Here is a 22,598-nt window from a genome sequence, read left to right on the forward strand (position 1 = left end):
TCAGGGCTCCCATCCGTACAGTGACGTCACGGAGACCCTCGGCTCCAGAGTCCCACACGTCCTTCTACTCAGGGGTCCCTCCCGGGGAACAGCACCACCACCTTCCTATCTGCAGGCTGGGGTGGGGTCCTTAAAGGGCAAAAGCTCTGCTAAAACTCAGACACCAGGAGTGGGTGGTAGCCCCCTTGGTCCCCTGGGTGGACAACTCACTCCTCAGGAAACACCACGGGCTCATTCTTGATCTTCCTGTGGAGGGCCAGGATGAAGTCGTCGATGAATGGGCACTGCGGGGTGGAGAGGCAGACAGAGGATGTGGGCCCAGGGCCTTGACCCATGCCAGGGGACCAGCCCCCCTCCCTTGATGGGGCCAGGGGTAGGGGGCAGCTCTGGGCTCCCATTAAATGAGAAGGACCTCAACTCATTTGTTCAGGGCCTGGCACACTGCAAATGTTCAACAAATGTTGACTGAATGAATGAGTTGCTGAGGGAACGGTGAGGCTGGGTGCACCCACCGCCATTCCTGCCATCTGCGGCCAGGCCAGGCCAGGCCAGGTTCACCCACTGCCATAACCACCACCTGCGGCCAGGCCAGGCCGGGTGCACCCACTGCCATTACCACCACCTGCGGCCAGGCCAGGCTGGGTGCACCCACCACCATTACCACCACCGTGGTCAGGCTAGGCCAGGCCAGGCTGGGTGCACCCACTGCCATTACTGCCACCTGTAGCCAGGCCTCCACTCCCAGGGCCTAGAGCTTGGGAACACGTTCACTGAAATTCCCTCCTGCACCTTAGTGCGGTCACTAGACCAGGAGCACCTGCAGGCAGGGATCTCGGTCACGTCAGCGTCGGGTGTCCCCAGGGTCAAGCCTCAGCCAGGGCAGGGGTGAAGGACAATTTGTCGAATGAATGAGCAATGGAGTGAACGTGTGGCTCGATAAGTGAATGGCATCAAGGGACAGAGGGACGGGGAGCACTCTGGCTGGGGCAGTGGCGACACCACCACCGGCACCTCCCCTTGGTGTCTGCTGTCCTGCGACTCCTTCGCGAGAAGCGCTCCGCAGGAGACCAGAGGAAGACAGAAAAAGCCCCTTCTCTCTCAGTCTTCTCTGAGCCAGGTGGCTCTTTCAAAAGCCACTGTACTTAAGGACAGAAAGGAAGAGCCTGCATCCGTTGCCCGTGCCCGCCTCACTGGACCTGCCCCAGCTCTGCTGGCATCCCTGGCACTCACCTTCCCATAGACAAAGCAGTACAACGTGACGCCGGTGGCCCACACATCCAAGGCCTGGAAGGAAACATGCTCACATCAGTCCCCCAACAGGCACAGCCACCTCTGCCCACCCAGCTCCAGTGGGCTGCAGGAGAGGCCTGCAGGGAACCTCTTCCCTCTGTCATGTACTCACTCGACAAACACTCCCCAGTGCTTGCTCAATGCTGGGCCCCAGGCTGAGTGCTGAGGACGCAGGGGCGGCCAGAACAAGGTCTCCACCCTCCAGGGGTTCTGAGTCTCCTTGGGACAGGCTCTAACCAGGAATGTTTCCAACTCAACGGGTACAAAACCACCTTCATCCACAGGGTCACACGGGCCACTCGCATGTCACAGACGCACCCCAGGAATGATAGTATATATGGAACTTCTGCTCACTAAACCAGCTCGGGGTTCGAGTCATCTCTTCTCCTCACAATCCACCTTCCTCCTGATACTGCAAGCAGCTCCTGCCCACACAGAGGCCCTGTCCACTCACGCCCTCGTCCACTGCCACGGCAACAACTCCTCCGGGCTCTGAAGCACCCCTGGGCCTCCCCACGCCCTGGATGTGTGCTCTCTCTACCTTCGCCTGCTCCGGAACGCCACCACTTCTGGTATCCACTTTCTCGCTTACGTGAATGATTCTCAGTCTCTACCTACATATTCCTGCCCCAGATGCATCATCTGAATCCAATCAGGGAACACCAGACAAATGCAAACTGACAACATCCTACAAGATAACAGGCTTGTTCTCTTCAAAAATGTCAAAACCGGCCGGGCGCGGTAGCTCACGCCTGTAATCCCAGCACTTTGGGAGGCCAAGGCGGGTGGATCATGAGGTCAGGAGATCGAGAGCATCCTGGCCAACACGGTGAAACCCCGTCTCTACTAAAAACACAAAAAATTAGCTGGGTGTGGTGGCGGGCACCTGTAGTCCCAGCTACTCAGGAGGCTGAGGCAGGAGAACGGAATGAACCCAGGAGGCAGAGCTTACAGTGAGCTGAGATCGCGCCACTGCACTCCAGCCTGGGCGACAGAGCAAGACTGTGTCTCAAAAAACAAGTCAAGATCAGGACAGACAAAGGAAGGCCAACACCCTCTTCCAGATGAAAGGACACCACAGACAAGAAGGCGAACGCAGCAAGTGGCCCTGGATTGGATCCTGGGACCAGAAAAAGAACAGGTTGTGAAGGACAGTATCAGGACAACTGATAACATTTAAATAAGGTCTGTGGATTATATATAATTTTTTTTTTTTCAGAGTCTCACTCTGTTGCCCAGGCTGGAGTGCAATGGCACGATCTCAGCTCACTGCAACCTCTACCTCCTGGGTTCAAATGATTCTCCTGCCTCAGCCTCCCAAGTAGCTGGAATTACAGGTGCCTGCCACCATGCCCAGCTAATTTTTGTATTTTTTAGTAGAGACGGGGTTTCACCACGTTGGTCAGGCTGGTCTCAAACTCCTGACCTCAGGTGATCCACCCGCCTTGGCCTCCCAAAGGGCTGGGATTACAGGCATGAGCCACTGTGCCCGGCCTATACATAAGTCTTATCAATGATGAATTTCGTAATTTTAATCATTGTACTAAGGTTATATAAGAGAATGTCCCTGTTCTTAGGAAATATCCACTAATGTATTTAGTGATAAAGAGGTATAATACCTTCAATGTAACTTTCAAATGGCTCAGAAAAATGTAGTATGAATACAGATAAATAGAAAAAGATGATGAAAAAGCCAGTGGGACAAAATGTCAACAATTGGTGAATCTGGGTAAAAAGACATATGGGATTTATTTGTACTATTCTTCCAACTTTTCTGTAAATTTAGAATTATATCAAAATAAAACATTAAAAAAAATCTTTATCAACATTGCTAACCTCTTTCTTTCTTCCTTTTTTAGAGACAAGGTCTCACTCAGTTGCTCAGGCTGGAGTGCAGTGGTGCGATCACAGCTCCCTACAGCCCTCAACTGCTGGGCTCAAGCGATCCACGCCAGCCTCCCGAGTAACCAGGACTACAGGTGCGCACCATCACACCTGGCTAATGTTTTTATTTTTTTGTAGAAATGGGGTCTTGCTATGTTGCCCAGTCTTGTCTCAAATTCCTAGCCTTAAGAGACCTGCCTTGGCCTCCCAAAGCACTTGGATTACAGGCATGAGCCACTGTGCCCGGCCTCCTGACCTCTTTCCTGGATACTCACATGTGTCCAAATGCCACTCACCCACAGCCTCCCTGGCAGTGGGGCGGCTGGCACTCCACAGGTGAAACAGCCAAGCACCTAGGGAACTGCGCCAGACTGTGTAACCTCTTGTTCAGGTAACTTTGCCAACTTCTGTTGCTTAGGAGAAAGCCCAAACTTCCAGGCCCTTTACCCTCTGCCCCCCACCCTGTGCCCCTCTGTTCTCTGGTTTATTCTCTGGGCTCCGGGTCCTGCTCAGATCCTCCCCATTCTTCAAGGAACAGTTCAAATCCTGCCATGTCCCAAGATCTGCAAGGACCCCCAACTTCCCCTGAAACCATCCAGAGGGCAGGAAACAGGGTTCTCTTTGGCTCCGCCTCTTCCACAGCCCGGTCCAGAACCCAGCTCAGAGCTACCAACAGTAAATATCTGCAAGGGAGATTTGGGGCCACTTTGCTGGAAAACAGGAGAAAGCCAAAGTTGTGGAGTTCATCAGGCTCCAAGGGAGAAGCAAATATGTCGCTCCCTAGACACAAGGACCCTGGCACCCTCAGGTTAGAAACTGGGCCCCTGCAGCAAGCTATTACGCCCCCCACAGGAACCCCAGCCTGGCCCAGGGCCTGTGAGTCACCTTCCCACTGAAGCTCTGGCCGGAATCAGAAATGGCCTCGGGGGCCATGAATGCCGGGGTCCCGGCCGTGCTGGACAGTTGCGCATCGTTCCCCTCAAACTGGTTGCTGACACCAAAGTCGGCGATTTTCACGTGCCCATCATCCCCCAGGAGCAGGTTGGATGGCTTGATGTCCCTGTGGACGATCTTCTGGAAGTGCACTGCAGAGAAAGAAGGTTTGAGCTGAGCGCTGGCCTGGGCACCGCTGTCCAGGACCCCACGTCTGTCCTCGCCCAGCCAGGGATGCCGGCTGGGACATCCCAGCCCATGCACACTTTCGTCTGGTGACGACCTGGGAGGAGGACGTCAGGGCCATCGGCTCCATGTAGGTGCAGACAGGTGTGAGCAGCAGAGCCAGGACTGGAATCTTAGGAGCTTTGGACTCCAAGTCCAGTGCCCTCTCCATGACAAACAAGGGACCTGCAGCTGAGTGGGGAGGTCAGAGGAAACTAGGGCAGGAGAGTTGGTTTTTGTTGTTGTTGTTTTTTTTGTTTTGTTTTGATACAGAGTCTCGCTCTGTCGCCCAGCTTGGAGGGCAATGGTGCAATCTCGGCTCACTGCAACCTCCACCTCCCAGGTTCAAGCGATTCTCCTGCCTCAGCCTCCCGAGTAGTTGAGATTACAGATGTGAGCCACCACGTCTGGCTACTTTTTGTATTTTTAGTAGAGATGGGGTTTTGCCATGTTGGTCAGGCTGGTCTGGAACTCCTGACCTCAGGTGATCCGCCCACCTTGGCCTCCCAAAGTGCTGGGATTACAGGCGTGAGCCACTGCGCCCGGCTGGGAGGAGAGGTCTTCCTAGGCCAGCTCTGCCCCTTCCCTGTGAGTGCCGTCTGCAGGCCCAAAGCCCATCAAAACCTTTCTCCAGTTCCACCCCCCACCCAGGCTAGGCAGATGTCCCTGCTGCTGGGACTGACAGTAAGACTGTCGTGACTCTGATATCCTACAGAGGTACCATCTCAGCCCTAGGGATCTGGGCTGATGGGGTTTCAGAGATGGATGGCACCCCAGGCCTTGGGACGAGCAGGATGACACAGCTGGGGTGTAAGGTCAGCCACATACAATAGGACAAATCCCAAATCAGAAATGACCTAACAGGCTGGAAACCTGCCCTGCTTCCTGGGCCCAGGACCACCACAAAGTGATGGGTGGCTCAGGCTGAAATGGCCGGAAAGGTCCCAGCCAAGAGAGACACTGACCCCGTTCCACAACCACCGACCTGTGGGCTCCTTCCTTGGCAAATACCTCCCCCTGGACCAGCAGACCCCAGGATGTTGGAGAGGAGGGAATAGAGAAGGTGAGAGAAGAGAGGGGAAGGGAGAGGAGGAGAGGGAGGCTGGGGGCAGAGAGGACGGGTGCCATGTAACAATAACCAGAAAACCAGTGGCACTTTCTTGATTGCCTACGATGTGCCAGGCGTACATCACACGAGGAATCTGACACACAGCCATGAGGGCACAGAAGCTCGGGGGTGGATATTTGACCATGGAAAGCAGTCTCACGTTCTTATCTCAAACCCTAGCCTCTCCCTTGGACTCCAGCCCTTTACCCACATGGATTTCCAGTAGACATCTTGATAGGTAACTAGGCAGCTAGGCGTCGATATATGTCTCTGTGTATCTCAACATAATGTAATAACATGTCTAATTCAGAACTCGATTTCTCTGCCTGCAACGCCCACCACCAACAAAACCAAAACAAAACAAAATAAAACAAAAAGCCCCTGCCGCTCCCCATTCTTTCCCATTCTGTGAAAGGCCAAAAACCTCAGGATCATCCTCAACTCCTCCTCTGAGACCCCACACCCTTCCCATCAGCCAGGTCTGCGAGCTCAGCTGCTCACATCTATTCGAGATCCAACTGCTTCTCATCACCTGCATCGCCGCACCTGCCCCCATCGACTGACGACCAGGCCTGGGCTGCCCTGACCACTGAGCCCTCTCAGGGCAGCCTCAACTATCCCTTCTTCGGGCCAGAATCACAAGGCAGGTCTTCGGCGCCCTGGTGCCTCTGTTCATCCACCTGCCCAGACCCTGGTGCTAACCACTCTGCCCCAGAGAAGGCCCTTCACTGTGATTAGCTGGGTCCTGATGAGACTTTACCCAAGAACCAGGTAAGATAACCTGGTTTCTTTGTGGAGACTAGGGGATAGCAGACAACAGGACTTCACGGGAAAGAAGGGACCACAATGGGAAGGAAGTGGAGTCACGCTGGTACAGGATTGTGCCTGCCACTGACCGTACCAGGGGTAAAAAGTCCCCTTCCCATCCCGTGCCTCTAGACCATTGGTAGGGAGTTTCTGCAAAGCCCTTGCCACTGTGTGCCTCAGTTTCCCCATATGTGCAAAGAGAGTATTAATCTGAAGGCAAAGGAGAAGCTCAAGCAGGATAAAGACAGTACTGTTTTTGGCCGGACGCGGTGGCTCAAGCCTGTAATCCCAGCACTTGGGAGGCTGAGACGGGCGGATCACGAGGTCAGGAGATCGAGACCATCCTGGCTAACGCGGTGAAACCCTGTCTCTACTAAAAAATACAAAAAAAAAACTAGCTGGGCGCAGTGGCGGGCGCCTGTAGTCCCAGCTACTCAGGAGGCTGAGGCAGGAGAATGGCGTGAACCTGGGAGGCGGAGCTTGTAGTGAGCTGAGATCCGGCCACTGCACTGCAGCCTGGGCGACAAAGTGAGACTCCATCTCAAAAAAAAAAAAAAAAAAAAGGCCGGCCTGTTTCTGTCACTGCAGGTCAAACCTCAGCCAGATCCCCACCCTGTTCCCCCAGGGAAAGAATATGCTCCCAAGAAACCAAGCTAAGATTTTATTTTTTATTTTTATGTACGTATGTATGTATTTTGAGATGGAGTTTCGCTCTTGTCACCCAGGCTGGAGTGCAATGGCGTGATCTCGGCTCACTGCAACCTCCGCCTCCCAGGTTCAAGCGATTCTCCTGCCTCAGCCTCCCAAGTAGCTGGGATTACAGGCGTGCGTCACCACACCCAGCTAATTTTATATTTGTAGTAGAGACAGGGTTTCTCCATGTTAGTCAGGCTGGTCTCGAATTCCTGATCTCAGGTGATCTGCCCGCCTTGGCCTCCCAAAATGCTGGGATTACAGGCATGAGCCATTGCACCTGGCCCAAGCTAAGATTTTAGAGATAGGCATCTCCCCTGGTCCCCAATCCAAGCCAGGATCCTAGGTGTCTAGGGGCTTTCCTCTCCCCAGACCAGCAAGTCACCCCATGCTGACCACACCACCTCCTTCCTATCCCCACCCCGCTGCCACTGCCTTAATCCAGGCCTCACCATCTGTCACTTGGGCTGCAGAAACAGCCTCCTCCCTGGCCAGCTGGCTGCCTCTCACCCTCTGATGACACTCCAATCCAGCCACCACACAGCTGCCAGACAGCTTTCTCCGGCACAAATCCCATCATGCCCCTCCCCACGCTTAAAGCTCTCAGGGCCTCACAGAGCTGGCAGGATGAAGTCAGCAAAGACCTCACGGGAGGCATTCCCAGCCCTCATGCTGGGGCCTGGACAGTGTTTCCAGCATCATCTTTCACTAACCACTGCCCTCCTCGGCCCACTGGAGGCTTCAGCCAGACTCCACTTCTCCCCAGACTCAAAGAGTACATGCCTATGCTGGGCACACTGTCTCCTGCCCCCGTCCCTCAAAACCTGAGCAGGGAACTCGACTCATCCCTCAGGACCGGAATCCTAAGTAGCCTCTTCAGGGAGACTTCCCCAGCCCCCCCCGGCACTCCCACAGCCTCTGGGCTCCCCAGCCTTGGCAGGCACCACACTGTATTATCTGCCTGCCTAGATTCCTGTCCCTCCCACTAGGCCGTGAACTCAGCTCTGGGTCTTTCACCCCTATGCGCCCAGGCAAGTGAAAGCAGCTAATGACTGAAATGAGACAGAAGCCAACCTCACATCACCCTCTTGAGCTCTCATCAGGCTAGGGCCCCTCACAGTTAAACCCACCCTGCCACCATGCCCTGGCCCCATGCCAGGACAGACTCTTCCCCCAGCAGTTGGACATACATCCCTGCCTTCCCACATCTCTTGAGGCCCCGTGGCAACGCTAAGCTAGGCTAAGAACTCAGCAGAAGAAACATTCAGAACAGCCAGGGCTCAGACCCACAGGAGCAGATACACTGAAAGATCTGGCGCATGCCCAGTGAGGTCCACCGCCCGCCCCCACCCCCCAGAGGCCTTGGCCCCGCCCACTCGTGCATGCCCCACTCCCACTGAAGCTGATTGGCAGGCCAGCTCTGACTGACAGGAGCTGCCCAGAGCCTGCTCAGCCTGGGCTCTGCTGCCTGCCAGACCCCCTAGCCTCGGCCCCAGTGGGCAGGCTGCCCCGCACTCACAGTACTCGAGGCCCAGGATGACGTCCCGCAGGTAGAGGCGAGCTTGCTCCTCCGAGAAGGGCTTGTCACAGGGCACTTCCATGACGGGCCTATGGAGAAGGATGCGGGAGGGGCATTCAGCCGAAATCAGGGCACCCGGCCATTCAGGCGGTCGGGACGTCCCGGGAAACCTGTGCCCACATGGGTCCCTAGAACCCAAGATATTAGCTTTTTCTGCTATATAATAAAAAATGTAAAGCACACATACTCAGACATATCCCGTTTCAATCATAATTTCAAATCAGCTTTCTCTTAATTTCTGATTGCCTTGATATTCCTTCTTCTAAGTACCTAATAGTCTATAATCAAACAATTGCAAAGATGCCATTTAGAGCACTGTGTTCCAAACCGTGGATCCAGACCCAAGAGAGGATCACGAAATCAATTTAGTGGGAGGCAACTGCTGTTTTTTTTTTCCGAAATAAGTAGAATATATCAGAATATATTGCATGTAGTAAAGATATATGCTGTTTTGTAAAACTTTGGTTTCAGTTACAGATATGGATAGCAATAGAAATATATATTTCTTGTTTTGGATAGAGGTCAACACATGTGAAAGCCTCCAAGTCTTAAAGGGACACCCCTCCCTGCCCCTCTCCCCAAAATGGTCTGTAGGAAGCTGCCCAGGCAGAGAGACAAGCTGCAGCCTGCATTCAAGCCTTGGCAGTGAGGGTCCCGGAACACCCAGCCCCGTGCTCGTTACTCCATGTCATCTGCTCTGTAAATACCCTGAAAAGCTGCAGAGGGCAGACATGTGGAACCTGGCCTCCATCAGTGACTCGCTGTGAGACCCTGAGCAAGCCACATTCCATCTCTGGTCCTCGGCTTTCCCTCTCACAAATAGGAGCAAATGGAATCCTACCCACTGCGTTCACAGACTTGTTGGAAAGCTGAAAAACCCTCTGTGATTTGAATACCACTAAGAGTTGAGTCCCACCTCTATACTTTGACCTAAAAAACACTCCTTTCTCCTTTCCTCCCCCTCTCCTCCATCCATATCTTCCCAGTTCTTCAAGGCCTGGGTCAAAACCCATCCCCTTTTCCAGAGGTCTCCCTGCTGACTATTGCAGTCTCACTGACCCCCATCAGCCTTCAAAGAATGGTCCTCTTGGTCTCTTATTTACCCCTAAGGGCAGGGCCTCCGTCTCTGACTTCTCCTACAGTAGCTGACCCTTGGGCTGGGGACACAGGGAGGGAAAGGAAGGAAGGCCTGGATGAGACTTGACCTGCCTGATCAGGACGGGGAACTCACCCCTTTCTCAGGAGGTCAAACACTGAAAGAAAAGACAAGAAGGTAAGGTGTAGCTAGCTGGCAAAGCAGCCGATGCCAAGGTCCCTCCCTGGTCTGGAGGGTAGGAGAGGGGACAGGCATGCAGGCATACTTGAGGCAGGGACAGGACAGGGGTTCCTGGGATATCAGAGCAAATAAATGCATGAGAGTGGGGTCTGCTATGGACCTGCCTCATCTGATCCTTAGGCACCAGGTGAGAACCATCGGCATCAGCACGGGGCCCTTTGACAGAGGGGGAAACTGAGGCACGGAGCAGGGGCAGAAATTTTCCTAAAGGTCATAGCAGACAGGCAGGTAGGGTAGGGAGTGGAGACTAAAGCCTCAGCCTCTAATTCCTAAGCCAGTTCTTCTTCTGTCCCATTTTCTGAGGCCTCCTCTAAGCCCAGCCCTGAACCAGACACAAGGAACTAAAACAATAACATTACTATTAACAAGGATCATAACGAATGTGCTTGACATATAATTACTCAGTTACTCCTTACATCGACCCTATGAGGTAGACACCACTAGTATCCCTGTTTTATAGGTGAGAACACTGAGGCACAGAGCTACAGTGTCTGGGAACCTGCATCTACCTGAGTGCACGGCCCAAATGGATCCACTGTCTTGCTGCTTGGAGTGGGGCTTGGGAATATTTGCTGAATCTAACTGGATATTCTGGGCCTGGTTCTGCAGGGCTGGGCAAGGGAATCCAGGGCTTCAGAACGTGCGTTTTTCTTGTGTCCCCAGGCAGTCAGTGTATTTACACTGCCCACCTGAAGGTCATACGTGTCCCAAGGGAGCCCTTGGGCCCGCCCTGGCTGAGCTGCTGTGGGAATGAGCCAGGTCACTCACCCAAATAGAGATTGTCCTCAGCTGGGTCATCCAGGACCTGGTCAGAGGGAGCAGACATGGGGTTGGGGGTCCCAGGCCTCCTGGTCCTTGCCAGCCCCAGAACCCTTAGCACGAACTGCAACCACCCCAGACAATGGAGCAGGAAGTGCACAGGTGCCAGACTGATGGGGCCTCAGAAGTCACTGACCCCCAGCCTGGCCTGCCACATGACATCCAGCCTTCCTCCCCTCCTGCTGCAATGAGGGGCTCACTTCTTGCCTCTGGGGCAGCCCTCACCCTCCGTGGGAACTTGGGAACATCCCTGACCAGGCTGGGCTCCCAAAGCCTCCCTGTAGCCCCACCCCAAGTCTGGCCCTGTCATCAGAGACCTCAGCCACATCTGCTCCCTTGGCAAGATCCCCGGGTCTGTGCTAGGGGCTCCCCAGCACCAGAGAAGCGGCTCCCGTGAGACTCAGGTGCAGGTTCCCACCTGCTCACCACCACCTCCCCCTACCTCGATCAGTTTGACCACATTCACATGGTCCAGCTTCTTCAGGATGGCAATCTCCTGGTACACCCGCTCCAGGGGCAGCAGCTGCTTGGCTGGTCCTCCCTGGGCAGCCTGGGACCCTCTTGGGGGAGGGCGACCTGTAACCAGGAAGAGAATTCAAGCACCTGTTCCAGGGGGCTGGGCCTCACCGTGGCCCCCAAACCAGTCTCAAGCAAGAGTCTTGCACGCCCATGGTCTTGCCCCAACCCACCAGGCACATTCCATCCCCAGGCCTCTGCTCACGCTGTCTCCCTCTCTACCCCATTCCTAGCCAAAACCAGCTCGGGACCGAGGTCTCCTCCACCTCCCAGGCTAGGGGCTCCCAGGGACAGGACCAGAAGATACATACGTGGAAAGCCATACTGCTTCAGTAACTTCTTTTTGGAAAGCACTTTCATTGCCTAAGGAAGGAGGGAGAGAAATGTCACTAGCGTGAAGCCACCGGGAGCTAGAACAGGCTGGTACGTGTGGACTGAGGTCCGGAGAGGCACACTGGACATCTGCTACTGGCCCTGAGGGTGTGGCCCAGGTACGTGTTAAGCGGGGTTAGGGGGTGGCCACATTTGAGCCTCGCCCTTCCCCTTATTCCCCCAGCAAGTCTTTCTGGAGCTCTCCCCACAGACGAATCCAGCCTCTGCTTGCATATCCCCAGGGTTAGGAAGCTCATTTCTTTGCATACCCCCAGGGACAGGGAGCTCACTCTCAGGCAGCCCTGTCCTCTATCTCCTGAGCACAACTCCTGCCCCACCCCCCAGGCTTCCAGGGCCCGGCGTGGGCAACCCCTCCCTCCTATCCCCAGACTCACGTAGTGTCTGTCTTCACTCTCGTTGTAGGCCAGCCTCACCACACCGTAGGCACCCTGCAGACAGGCATCAGTCAGCCCCACCTGGACAGGGCAACCCCTCCCAGGACCAGCTCAGGAGGTGGGGAGCCTGAGCAGCTCTGGTCTCTCCTGCACCCCATCTGCACCTCCCACCACCAGCTGGCTCATGGGCGAATATTGTAGCAGACAGGGAGGGGACTCCTGTGCCCTGGTAACTGCCCCTGCTTGGCTCAACACGGCTCCATGCCTCCCTCAGTCCCTCCTTGTCAACTGTCAAGAACTCTGGGAGTCAGGAGTCAAGAGTCACCTTCCACCCCCCCTCCCCCCGCCCCAGTACCTGGGAACTTCCCCCAGGGCACGAAACTGTCCTCACCTCTAGGCTAGGACTTGCCTGGCTCTGCCTCCCATTCCCTCCCACACAGGAGAAGGAACAGCGCCAAGCAGAGGATCCCGAAGCCCCCGGTGCTCTCAGCCTGCCCACTCCTACCTTGCCAATCTCACTCTGCAGCTTGTACTGGTTGAGCTGCACGCAGTCCTGTGGGGGAAGAGTGAGCACCAGGTTGAGCTGGCTCCAGAGGCAGCACTGCTCCTACCTCAGAGCCCATTCAGGGTCCAATTCTGGCCACAGGCCCCTCATTCCCGGACCCCCGGGTCTCACCAAGCATTTGAGTTTGGATGGGGAAGCTGGTGGTGCCATCGCCCCCGTATGTGATGAGAAGATGTGGTTCATGTTTGAAAACATGGATGGTGACGCCACGGCTGTGCCGTGTTCCCCAGATGCAGTGGTGAAGGGAAAATGCTAATTCCTGTCTGGATTCTGGAGTCTGGGAGATCCCAATCCACGAGAAACCCATAAGCAACTATTTCCAGAAGCAGTTGAATGAGAAGGTCTAGACTCCAAGGACAAGATGAGGAGCCCTGGGCACAAAGGCTGAGAGCCTGGGTTCAGGCACAGAAAGCTCAGCTCCTGACATCCGTAGACTGCTCAGAACCTGAGTGCACTTTCAGAACTAACTGGCAGGAACTCCAGCTGAAGCCCAGAGGCTGGAGCCAGGCTGGCCGTTTCTGAGGCAGAGCAGACTCTAGGAGGCAGAATTAGAGGTGAGGGATGCAAGCTGGGGAAGAGTTGGGGGGGTAGGGGGAACATAGCCTCTATCTTCACATCTCTAAGAAGACTACACAGGGGACCAGGGCGAGACCTATTTCCCAGGCCTAGGCTGGGAGTGGGAACAGCGGGACTTAGAGAACGCAGCCTTTGGCTCAGCTGCAGCTCCCCTGGTTGGGAAGAGGCTATACTGTTAGGTAGTGATCTCCCCAGCTCTGAGGGTATGCAAACCAAAGCTAGATAGCTGTGTGGCACAGACAGGGGCAGGAAAGAGTCTTCACTGCAGTCCACTGAGGGGCTCATGAACAACCCCTCGTGCTGCCCCACCAACCTCTGCATCTGAGATGGCCACGTGGTGGGACTCGATGGTGGGCCTCCGCCAGGCCCGGGGGGAGATGTGGCTGGCAGGCCCCGTGGCATAAGGCCCAGCCTGCGCCTCCAGATAACTTCCTGCCGGCCGCTCCTGTAGGGACAGCTTCCTGGCTGAGAGGCTAGGCCGGGCTGGGAGCAGTCTCGAAGTACTGCCAGGGATCACAGAGGCAGCTCTGGCCCGTGGCGGAGGGTCCACACCGTTTCTAGTAGGCTCTGGGCCACCATCTGCCTCTTCCAAGTGGGTCACGTCGATGGCTGCCACCCGTTCCACCAGCTCTGCCCGAGGATCCTGGCAGCAGACAGCTGGACCCCCTTCCATTGCTTCAGTCAAGGGGGGTCTTCTGCGTAGCCTTGTTGGGAAGCTGAGAAAGGAGGGCAGAGAAGGCTTCACTCCTGTGTGTCAGGCTGGCTACCAGGTAAGGTAGCCGCAGCCCTGTGGGTCCCACCTCCATGCCTTTGCCCTGGCTGTTCCCTCTACCGGCATTGCCAACACCCAGCCTCAAGTCTGTCCCTATGAACTGAATGAATTCACATTGCTTCTGCCGAATGCCAGCCCTCTAGGCCTCAGTATCCCCGCCGGTCACTTCTGCCTGCCGGCTTCACAGGGAAGCAGAGAGAATCTGATATTCTGGAGTCAGGACAGACAGGGGCAGAAGCCTGGAGGCCCAGCAGCACTGGAAGGGGCAGAACCCACGGTCAGCTCAGCCCCAGAACAGCATGCAGCCCTGTGAGTCGAGTCCCAACCCTTGATAGCAGAGCACTCCAACACTGCCTCCTGGAAGCTGAGCTAGACACTAGTAACTCAGAAGCCTTGTTGATGCTTCAGACCCACCCGCCTCCTCCAGGGAGCCCTCCTTGATGTTTCAGCCTCCTACCTACCCCCCATCCCTCTCACTGCTTCCAGGAAGACTTCCCTGGGGTTCCCAACTCCAGCCAGCCCTGCCTCACTGACATCTGTCAAAGCAAGGGGATGGGCCCCGTGCAGTAGCTCACGCCTGTAATCCCAGCACTTTGGGAGGCTGATGTGGGTGGATCACCTGAGGTCAGGAGTTCGAGACCAGCCTGGCCAACATGGCAAAACCCTGTCTCTACTAAAAATTCAAAAATTAGCCGGGCATGGTGGCATGCACCTGTAATCCCATCTACTCGGGAGGCTGAGGCAGGAGAATCACTTGAACCCAGCAGGTGGAGGTTGCAGTGAGCTGAGACTGCACCACTGCACTCCAGCCTAGGCAACAGAGCAAGACTCCGTCTCAAAAAAAAGAAGGCAAGGGGATTGGAATGAGGGGAATGAGGGTGAAACAGGGCATAACATCCCCTGAAACCCATGTTCTCAAAGTCACTGTGTGGTGGCTGCAACGTCAGGGAGGTGACCCCCAGTCCTCATCTTCAGCCACGACCCTGGGCTACATCCTGACTCCAGACTGAACCCTGACACTCCGCCTGAGACCTCCATCTCTGTTCCAGGCTTGTAGAGCGCTGGCCATGCCCAACCTGGTGCCCCTCCCCCTGCTTGCGCTAGACTCTGCATCCTCTCAGGAGAAGGAAGTGAGTGAACTCCTGATCCTCCATCCTTCCTGTCTGCTGGTAACTTCCTCCGTACCCACACAGCGACTGAGAATGTGGATCTCAGGGAGACCCAGAGTGTGCATGGTGAAGGGCCTGCTCCACCCCTCATTCCTCATCCCTTTGCTTTGACAGATGTCAGCGAGGCAGGGCTGGCTGGAGTCCACTGGCCGCTGAGGAGCCAGGGCTGGGTTCCAGTCCTGCCTGCTGACCTACCAGGGGCCCTAGACAAGCTCCTTCCCAATTCTGAGCCCCAGTCTCCCGACTTGTCCTGTGGATTCCCTGCCTTCCCAGATTTCCCAGGCTCACAGCAGGGTTTGGAGGTAGACTGAGGGTAAGGGTGAGGTCCAGACCCCCTGTGCCTGGTACGTAGTGTGTTGAATGAGTGGAAGCCTGGAGGTGGTGGGGGCTAGTGCTGACATGGAGAAAGGAAGAGAGAAGGCTCCACACTGGGAACAGGAAAAGGCACGGAAGCTGGAACCCAGAGGAGTGAGAGGGAGTTGGTGAGGCTGGAGTATCAAGGAGGCCTCCCTGGAGGAGGTGAAGGAGGTGAGGAGGCTGAGTGAGGGTAGAGTATCAGGGAGGCCTTCCTGGAAGAGGGGGCAGGAGACAGTGAGTGTGGCTGTGACATAAGGAGGCCTCCCTGGAGGAGGTGAGAGGGACAGTGAATGGGGCTGTGGCATAAGGAGGCCTCCCTGGAGGAGGTGAGAGGGACAGTGAATGGGGCTGAGACATAAGGAGGCCACCCTGGAGGAGGTAAGAGGCTGTAGCATAGGGAGGCCTCCCTGGAGGAGGTGAGAGGGACAGTGAGTGGGGCTGGAGCTTCGGGGAGAGCTTGGAAACCAGATGGCATAGCGAGGAGGAAGCCAAAGCTGGGAACACCCTCCAGGCCCCGCCAGGCTCCTCCCAGCAGGTGGCCCACCCCTCCGCCCCGTCCCCTCACTCCGCAAGCCATGTTTTTCCCTCCCGAATGTAAGTTCCATGAGATTAGGGCTCTCATCTGCCTTGTCTCCAAAAGATCATCAGTGCCTGGCGTGTGATAGGAACTCGATAAATATTTGTTGAATAAATGACTGGTTGCCATAGTGATCGTTACAGCCCTGTCCCCATTAGACAGATGAAAAAGCAGCCGCAGAGACGCAACCCCATCAAGCCTCAGGCCCCAGCACACATAAGAGAATGAACTCCAGGGCTGGGAGCTCCTGCTCTTTGGCCCTAGGCAGGGCAGAAGCCATAGGCTGCCCGGGCCCATAAAATTTGCATATTTCCTAAAGGTTGCCATTCCAGCAAAAGGCCATCCTCCTTTACCCTTGAACACCTTTCCCTGCTTTTCTTAGATAGGTAGAGGGAGGCCCAGCGGGTGGGGATGGGCCCGGGGTCACCCAGCAAGTCGGGGCAGAAGGCTTCCTGTTCCAGCCTGAGCCCTGTTACCCGGTTTGGCGCCCAGGCTCTGAAGCCAGGCAGCCAGGCAGCACCCTTTCCTGGCGGGGAGCCCGTGAGCAGGTGGCCTCGCCTCTGTGTCTTGGGTTTTCCTCACTCGCAAAATGGGGTTCTAGTGGGTCTCACCTCACGCACGTGCTGAGATGCTGAGGAGGGAGTGCGCGTAAGGCACTCAGAACAGGGCCTGCCACGAAGGAGGCGCCGTAAAAGTGAGTTGTTGTTGTGCTGTTGCTGTTGTGATTGCTGGGACACGCTGTGGCCCAGATGGATGCGCGGGCGGGCGGAAGGCGGCTGCGAGGGCTGACGTCAGGCTCTCCGTCCCTCCCTCCCGCCTGGATCAAATTCAGGTGACTAAGCGTGTCTGCGAGGGAGGCGGCTGCCGGGGAAGGCCCAAGGTTCTTGCCGCGTGTCCGGGAGACAGGGCTTGGCGCCCCGGCCACGCGTCTGCACAGGAGGGAATATGTGCACACGGGCTGTGGGCCTGGGGTGGTGGTGTGTGTCTGTGTGTGTTGTGGTCCTCGCACAGGAGCGCATCTGCATGGAAATGAAAACCTCGGTGTGATGTGTGTGTGTGCAGGTGTGCTTATGTGCATGTGTGCCTGCAGGTCTCCGTGTACATATGCCCAGGGTAGGGGGGTGACCTGCACCCCTGGGGGTCCTGGGAGCCTGATCCCAGAGCTCATATCTGGACTTTCCCCCATAGTCACTAGGCCCACCAGCCTGGCACTGCCTGCTAGGCTGGGTTCTGTGCCCCAGGCAGAAACTCAGGCCCATCTGGGGGCTCACGCAGGGGGTGTCTCAAGGCCCTTCCCAAGCTCAGGCCTCAGTAGATACTTTGTAGAAACTTAATTCGGTGGATAATTAGGGCCATGTGGGCAAACAGAAAGATGGACAGACAGGCTGGGACCCAGGCCCATGGTACAGCAAGGAATCCTATGGGCCTGGGCACTGGCTTAGTCCTGTGGCCAAGAATGGCCAGACTCAAGCCCTCCCTCTTTGGGAAAAACGACTTCAATCCCGTCCTCCCAGACTGGGGACCTGCTGCCTCGGACAAGTCATTGAGCCTCTTGGAGCCTCAGTTTCCTAACATGTGAATCAAACAGAGGGCCACCGTCCCGCCAACTCCCAGGGCGATGGGACGAACAGAATGGGGTGTGGACACAGGAGTAGTTTGTGCCAGAGCCCTGTTGGGCGGGGATGTGGCTGTGTCTAGAAGCATCCAAGAGAGCCTTAATGTACAAGGTCCAACCCCACCTCTGCCCCCGGCTCCAAGATGGCCTGGCACATACCCACCACCCAGGTTTCTCCTCCCAGGCTGTGCCCCACCCCCCAAGTGTCCGGCCACTCCCAAGGAATGTGGGTCCCTGGCTCCAGACGCCCGCTTGGCCTGGCTTCCTTCTCAGGACATGCTCCATCCAGCTGCATCCCTCAAAGGAGTCCCAGAGCAGGGCAGAGCAGGCAGACCCTGCTGCCATCCACGTGGGTTCGAGCAGCTGCACCTGGGAGGACTTCAGGCCCTGGTCAGGCCTCATTCCGAGCTCTGGAAGGCCGCTGTGAACCCCAGTGCCAGGCCGAGGCAGGGGACCAGCTACGTCCAGGCGAGGGGATGGACAGCCCTTACCAGCAGAGGACCGAACAGAAGGGAAAGCCGCAGAGGTGGCGGCCACCCAGACCAGACACAGAAGGTGGTCCTCACAGCCCTGGGCCGCCTCACTGGAGCCGTGTTTATAATCCTGACGAGTGTCTGGATGGCCCTGGCAACGGGTGCCCTCCGCAGCTCCCGCCCCCACCCAGGATGACTCAGTCCCCTTGAGGGAGGCCCAGGCGTCTGGTGCCAAGTCATGCTTGACGACTCCTGCTGTGAGGACGCCCGCTCCCACCATCCTTGGGGAGCCCCCAAGCACTGACGCGGGCTCTTGCCTGACTCAGCACAGTTACCCCCAGCGCATCGTCCTGGCCCACCCACAGAGGCTGATGGTCCTCAGGCCTCATCCTGTGCCCCTCCTCATCCTCCACACCAGGTCTGTGCCTCCAGCCCCACTCTTTCCAGCTAGCTGCCGCCTGCCCCTCCATGTTCCCGAGCACAGCTCAGATCCGACAGGGCCCAGATTCAACTCAGCATCTTCCCCAAACCTGCTCGTCCTCCATCTCCATTGCAAGATGGGTACCACATCCTCCCCATTCTTTTCTGACCCAGGCCAGCAATCCAGGAGCCCTCCTTGTCATTCGTCCTTTCCCTGTTGCCCAGCCTCACTCCCCACAACCCCACACTTACTCTCCACTCCAGCCACACCACAGCTTCCCAAACTGCAGACTCTGTCCCGCTGCCAGGCCTCTGTACAAGCTGTGCTTCTGCCAGGAACACACCTTCCTCTCCTCTGCGGCCTGGAGGACAGCTCAGCCACTGCCTCTTCTGAGAGCCCTCCCTGATCTCCCCACTACCAGCTGGGTGAGCTCACAAGCCGAACCCCTTAGAAGTCCGGATTCCGACTACTGCTTCATTCCCCGCCACACGGGTCTTCCCTGACTCCAGGCTCACACCTCCACCTCACCCTACCCCGTCCTCCACACCAGTTGCTAGAGGGAGGATTTCCAACATGCAAATGTGGTTACAGTTCTCCCAGACCTGGCCTTCCAGGAACTTGGAATGTCAGGGACAGAGGAGCAGAAGTGGCCTCAGATTGGGGGTAAAGGGGGCAGGGGGTCACAGGCTAGGAAGCAGCCAGGGACACGGACATCTGGGATGCAAGCACAAATAGTCACAGAGCACCTACTGTCTGCCAGGCTCTGTGTAAGCATGTGTGGGGAGACACAGCAGTGAACCAAAAAGACCAAGTCTCTGCCCTCATATTGTTTAATTTCTCGTGGGGGCAAGGAGCAACAACCAAGAAAGCCAGTGATTCAGATATGATATGTCAAGTGGTACGTACTGTGAAGAAAAATGTAGCAGAGTAAGAAGGATCGAGAGAAAGGGGCTGGGAGATGCTGCTGATAACACTGTGCTTCAGGAAGGTCTTTTGGGTGCAGGATTGGAGCAGACACCTGAAGGAAGGAAGGGGGAGGAGGCAGTGTAGCTATCTGGGGAAGGGCATCTCAGGCGCAGGGACCAGCAGGTGCAAACGCCATGGCGGGGACAGTGCTTGATCCGTATGAAGAACAGCAGGGAGGCTGACGTGGCTGGTGTGGAGTCTTCCCCACGTAAGCGGCACCTGACAGCAAGAGGAGTTACATCTGGAGAGAAAGGCCCCTCATTCACTGTGCTGGCCTCAGGGATGGCTTCCTGGAGGAGGTGGCACCTGAGGTCTCTTCTGAGCACTCAGCAGGATTTCAGGACGAGGAGAGGATGGAAGTTCACACTATGCATAGCAGAGTCATTTCCTGGCTGGGACTCAGGGCTTGGTTTGGGGGTGAGGGTAGCTTGGTGGACAGAGCCCAGGAGGCCCCCAAAGGCAGGTGGAGGTTGTGAGCAGGGGAGTGCCTCAGTTAGGTGAGGTTTAAAACGACTCCCGTGGCTGCTGTGAGGACTGACGGTGGGAGACCTAGGAGGAGGCGAAGGGTCCCCAGAGTGTGTGCGCCTGGGACGCTGTGGAGGATCAATTTGTATGTACTGGAGGAAAGAGGGCAGGGCTTGGCGCGGCCAGTGCCACTTCCCTGGGATCCTCCAGTGCACAAGCTGTGTGCCCCTCCCACACTCCTGTGCCCGCCCTGCGGACACCACCAAGGCGCGGTCCTGGGGCCTGTGACACACCCTTCGCTGCACAGCCCTGCAACGCCCTCAAGACTTGAGCACACCCCCTCCCCTGACAGGCACACGCCCGTGTCCGCGTGACCCGCCCTCACACACCACTCCATCCTGTCCTGCACCCCCCACGCAGACACAGGCACACTCCCGCGTCCACGTGACACACGCACACCCGCCTCCAAACAGCACACGCAGGTCCCCGCGCACGTGGACACCCCCCCCAAGCCACCAGCCCTGCGCCTCCCGGGCCCCGAAGCCGCAGCGCCCGCCTCTGCCGCCCCCTCTCGCCCCAGCCAAGGCAGGACCCAGCGCAGCCAGAGCCGCGCGCCGCCGCCGCCCCATTCATCTCCCACCCCGCCCCCGGCTCCTGCAGGAAGACGCTCCGGAGGGCCGTGGGAGGAGCGCTCCGCGGAGAACCGCACGTGGGTGCCCCGGGCCGGGCCCACTCAGCACAGACGCGGCCTCCACCAGGAGCCGGGCGCGGGGGACGGTGCACCCGGGATGGATGCGGTCCGCAGACAGAAGCGGGGAAGAACGCAGACGGCGGGGCGCCCGCGGCGATGCAGTCCTGGCGGCCGGCGCAGACCCGAGCAGACTCCCCGAGGCACCCCGCACACCCGGCCCCGCAGACAGAAGGGGAAGGATCCCCGCCCTGACCAGATCCCGGCTCCCTCGTAGACGCGGCCTCGCAGACCCCCCGCCTCTCCCTTGCAGGCTCGGGGCAGGTGTTAAGGCGTTCGTCCTCCCGCTCCGAGCCCGCGTCCCCTCCCCGCTGATCCCTACCTGGGCGCCGGGCGACAGTCTCCGCGGCCCGGCGGGCGGCCCCGCTCGCTCCCGGCCCCGCCCCACCGCCTAGCTGGGGCCCAGATCGCCGAGCTCAGCCCGCGGGCGCCGCGGCTCCGGGCAGCGCTCGCTGCCCCGCCCACCGCCGCGCCCGGCTCGCGCTCATTGGTCGAGGCGAACGGCCCCGCCAGCGCCGCCCAATCGGAGCCTGGGACTCCCGCCCCCTCCTGGACTAAGGGTCCGCGGCGGGCGACGCCGGAGGGGCCGTCCCTGCCCTGCAGCAGGACCGACCTCGCCACGCCCCCGGCATCCTGGGGTCCTCGAAGTCCCTCCCGGCCGCGGCGCGGGCCCTTCGCCCGGGCCTGCAGGGAACGGTGGTTCCCCGCCAAACCCTTTGCACCCCCATCCCGGCCTGCGGGAGCCGGAGCGCCCCTCCCTCCCGGGCGAGGCGCGGTGCGTGCGAGGGAGGGGCGAGGCCCGGGGAGGAAGGCCTTGAACGGCAGGCCCAGGAGTGTAGCTTCTGCAGGGCGGGGGCAGGGAGGCCGAGAGGTTGCTTAGCATAGAGTGAAGTGCTTGCTCGGTGAGCAGGCGACAGGAATGGCCTAGCGGGGGCCGAGGGAATGGAGGGAGCTCAGCAGGACATGGTGACCTTCGCCGTGGCTGTTCCTGGGGACTCTGCCCCCACCTTTTCCCCTAATGCCTCTGTGTGTGAATCCTCTGGCACTACCACTTGCCCCATATCCTTCCCCCAAACCTGATCTCCTGTGTCCCTGTCTCGAAGTGGAGCCAGGAGCCTGGGAGTCACCTGCAGCCTCCCTGTTTCCTGCTCCAACCAGTCCATCTCCAGGCCCTGCCATGCTGCCTCTTAACTATACCTGGAATCGGCCCTCTCCTGTCCACCCCACTTCCCCTCCCTTAGCTCAGGCTGCCACCATCTTGTCCCTGATTGCTGCAGCAGCCTCCTCCCTGGCTTCCAGCCTCATCCAGTCTCACCTCCTACTAGCCTTTCCCTACCTGGCAGCCAGAGCAAGTTTTCAGGAACACAAGTCCACCGAGAGGCATTTCCTGTGGCTCACCCTGAGAATAGGTCTGATCAAGCCCTGTATGATCTTACTCACAACCACCTGCCTGTTGAATGCCTACTCATCTTTCAGGGCTCAATTCAATCCTGCTTCTGCCCAGAAACCTTCCCCATGACCTCCCCACTTCCCAGCATGGGTTAGTCGCCCCACCCAGGTACTTCCTTGGCATCTAGTACCTGCCTGTTCCTCATCGGGACTGGGAGCTCCTCGATGGCAAGCACTGTGCCTGATTTATCCAGCACACAGCCTGTCACATGGCATAGGTGCTCAATGGATGTTTGTTGAATGAATAATTCCAGCAACTTCTGGGTGTGGCTTTTGACCTCGTGGTTCAGGATAGCGGCTAGAGCTCCAGCAATCACATACGCATTCCGGGCAGTGGAGTGGAGAAAAGGATGAAGAAGAGGGCAGAGGGTCTGCACTAGCTCTCTTTTCAGGAAAGTTCTCAGAAGTTGCCACATGGTACTTTCACATACACCACTCGAGCTTACTCATGTGACCAGACCCAACTGCAAGAGGAAGCTGGGAACTGC

At 57.4% G+C, this 22,598-nt stretch overlaps 1 protein-coding gene across 6 annotated transcripts in view; it reads right to left on the reverse strand.

Moving 5' to 3' along the window:
* The window catches only part of CAMKK1 (calcium/calmodulin dependent protein kinase kinase 1), a 33,238-nt gene extending 12,122 nt beyond the window's left edge, over window positions 1-21,116 (reverse strand). Inside the window, exons 1-13 of one of the 6 annotated variants that reach the window (XM_037987450.2) lie at window positions 20,984-21,116; window positions 19,389-19,667; window positions 13,412-13,814; window positions 12,463-12,510; window positions 11,958-12,011; window positions 11,502-11,553; window positions 11,117-11,250; window positions 10,624-10,660; window positions 9,751-9,772; window positions 8,460-8,548; window positions 4,060-4,259; window positions 1,231-1,284; window positions 211-284 (exon numbers count right to left, since the gene is read on the reverse strand). In XM_037987450.2, coding sequence (XP_037843378.1) covers window positions 211-284; window positions 1,231-1,284; window positions 4,060-4,259; window positions 8,460-8,548; window positions 9,751-9,772; window positions 10,624-10,660; window positions 11,117-11,250; window positions 11,502-11,553; window positions 11,958-12,011; window positions 12,463-12,510; window positions 13,412-13,771 — 1,124 coding nt within the window. In that variant the 5' untranslated portion in view covers window positions 13,772-13,814; window positions 19,389-19,667; window positions 20,984-21,116. Of the gene's footprint in view, window positions 1-210; window positions 285-1,230; window positions 1,285-4,059; window positions 4,260-8,459; window positions 8,549-9,750; window positions 9,773-10,623; window positions 10,661-11,116; window positions 11,251-11,501; window positions 11,554-11,957; window positions 12,012-12,462; window positions 12,511-13,411; window positions 13,815-16,584; window positions 17,734-18,733; window positions 19,350-19,388; window positions 19,668-20,983 lie in introns of those variants that run through there. The other 5 variants (XM_008009888.3, XM_037987454.2, XM_008009887.3 and 2 more) reach the window with 5 other exon arrangements.
* Window positions 21,117-22,598: the final 1,482 nt, after the last annotated feature.

The sequence above is a fragment of the Chlorocebus sabaeus genome, chromosome 16 (genome assembly GCF_047675955.1).
Source record: "Chlorocebus sabaeus isolate Y175 chromosome 16, mChlSab1.0.hap1, whole genome shotgun sequence".
Taxonomy (NCBI): Eukaryota; Metazoa; Chordata; class Mammalia; order Primates; family Cercopithecidae; genus Chlorocebus; species Chlorocebus sabaeus.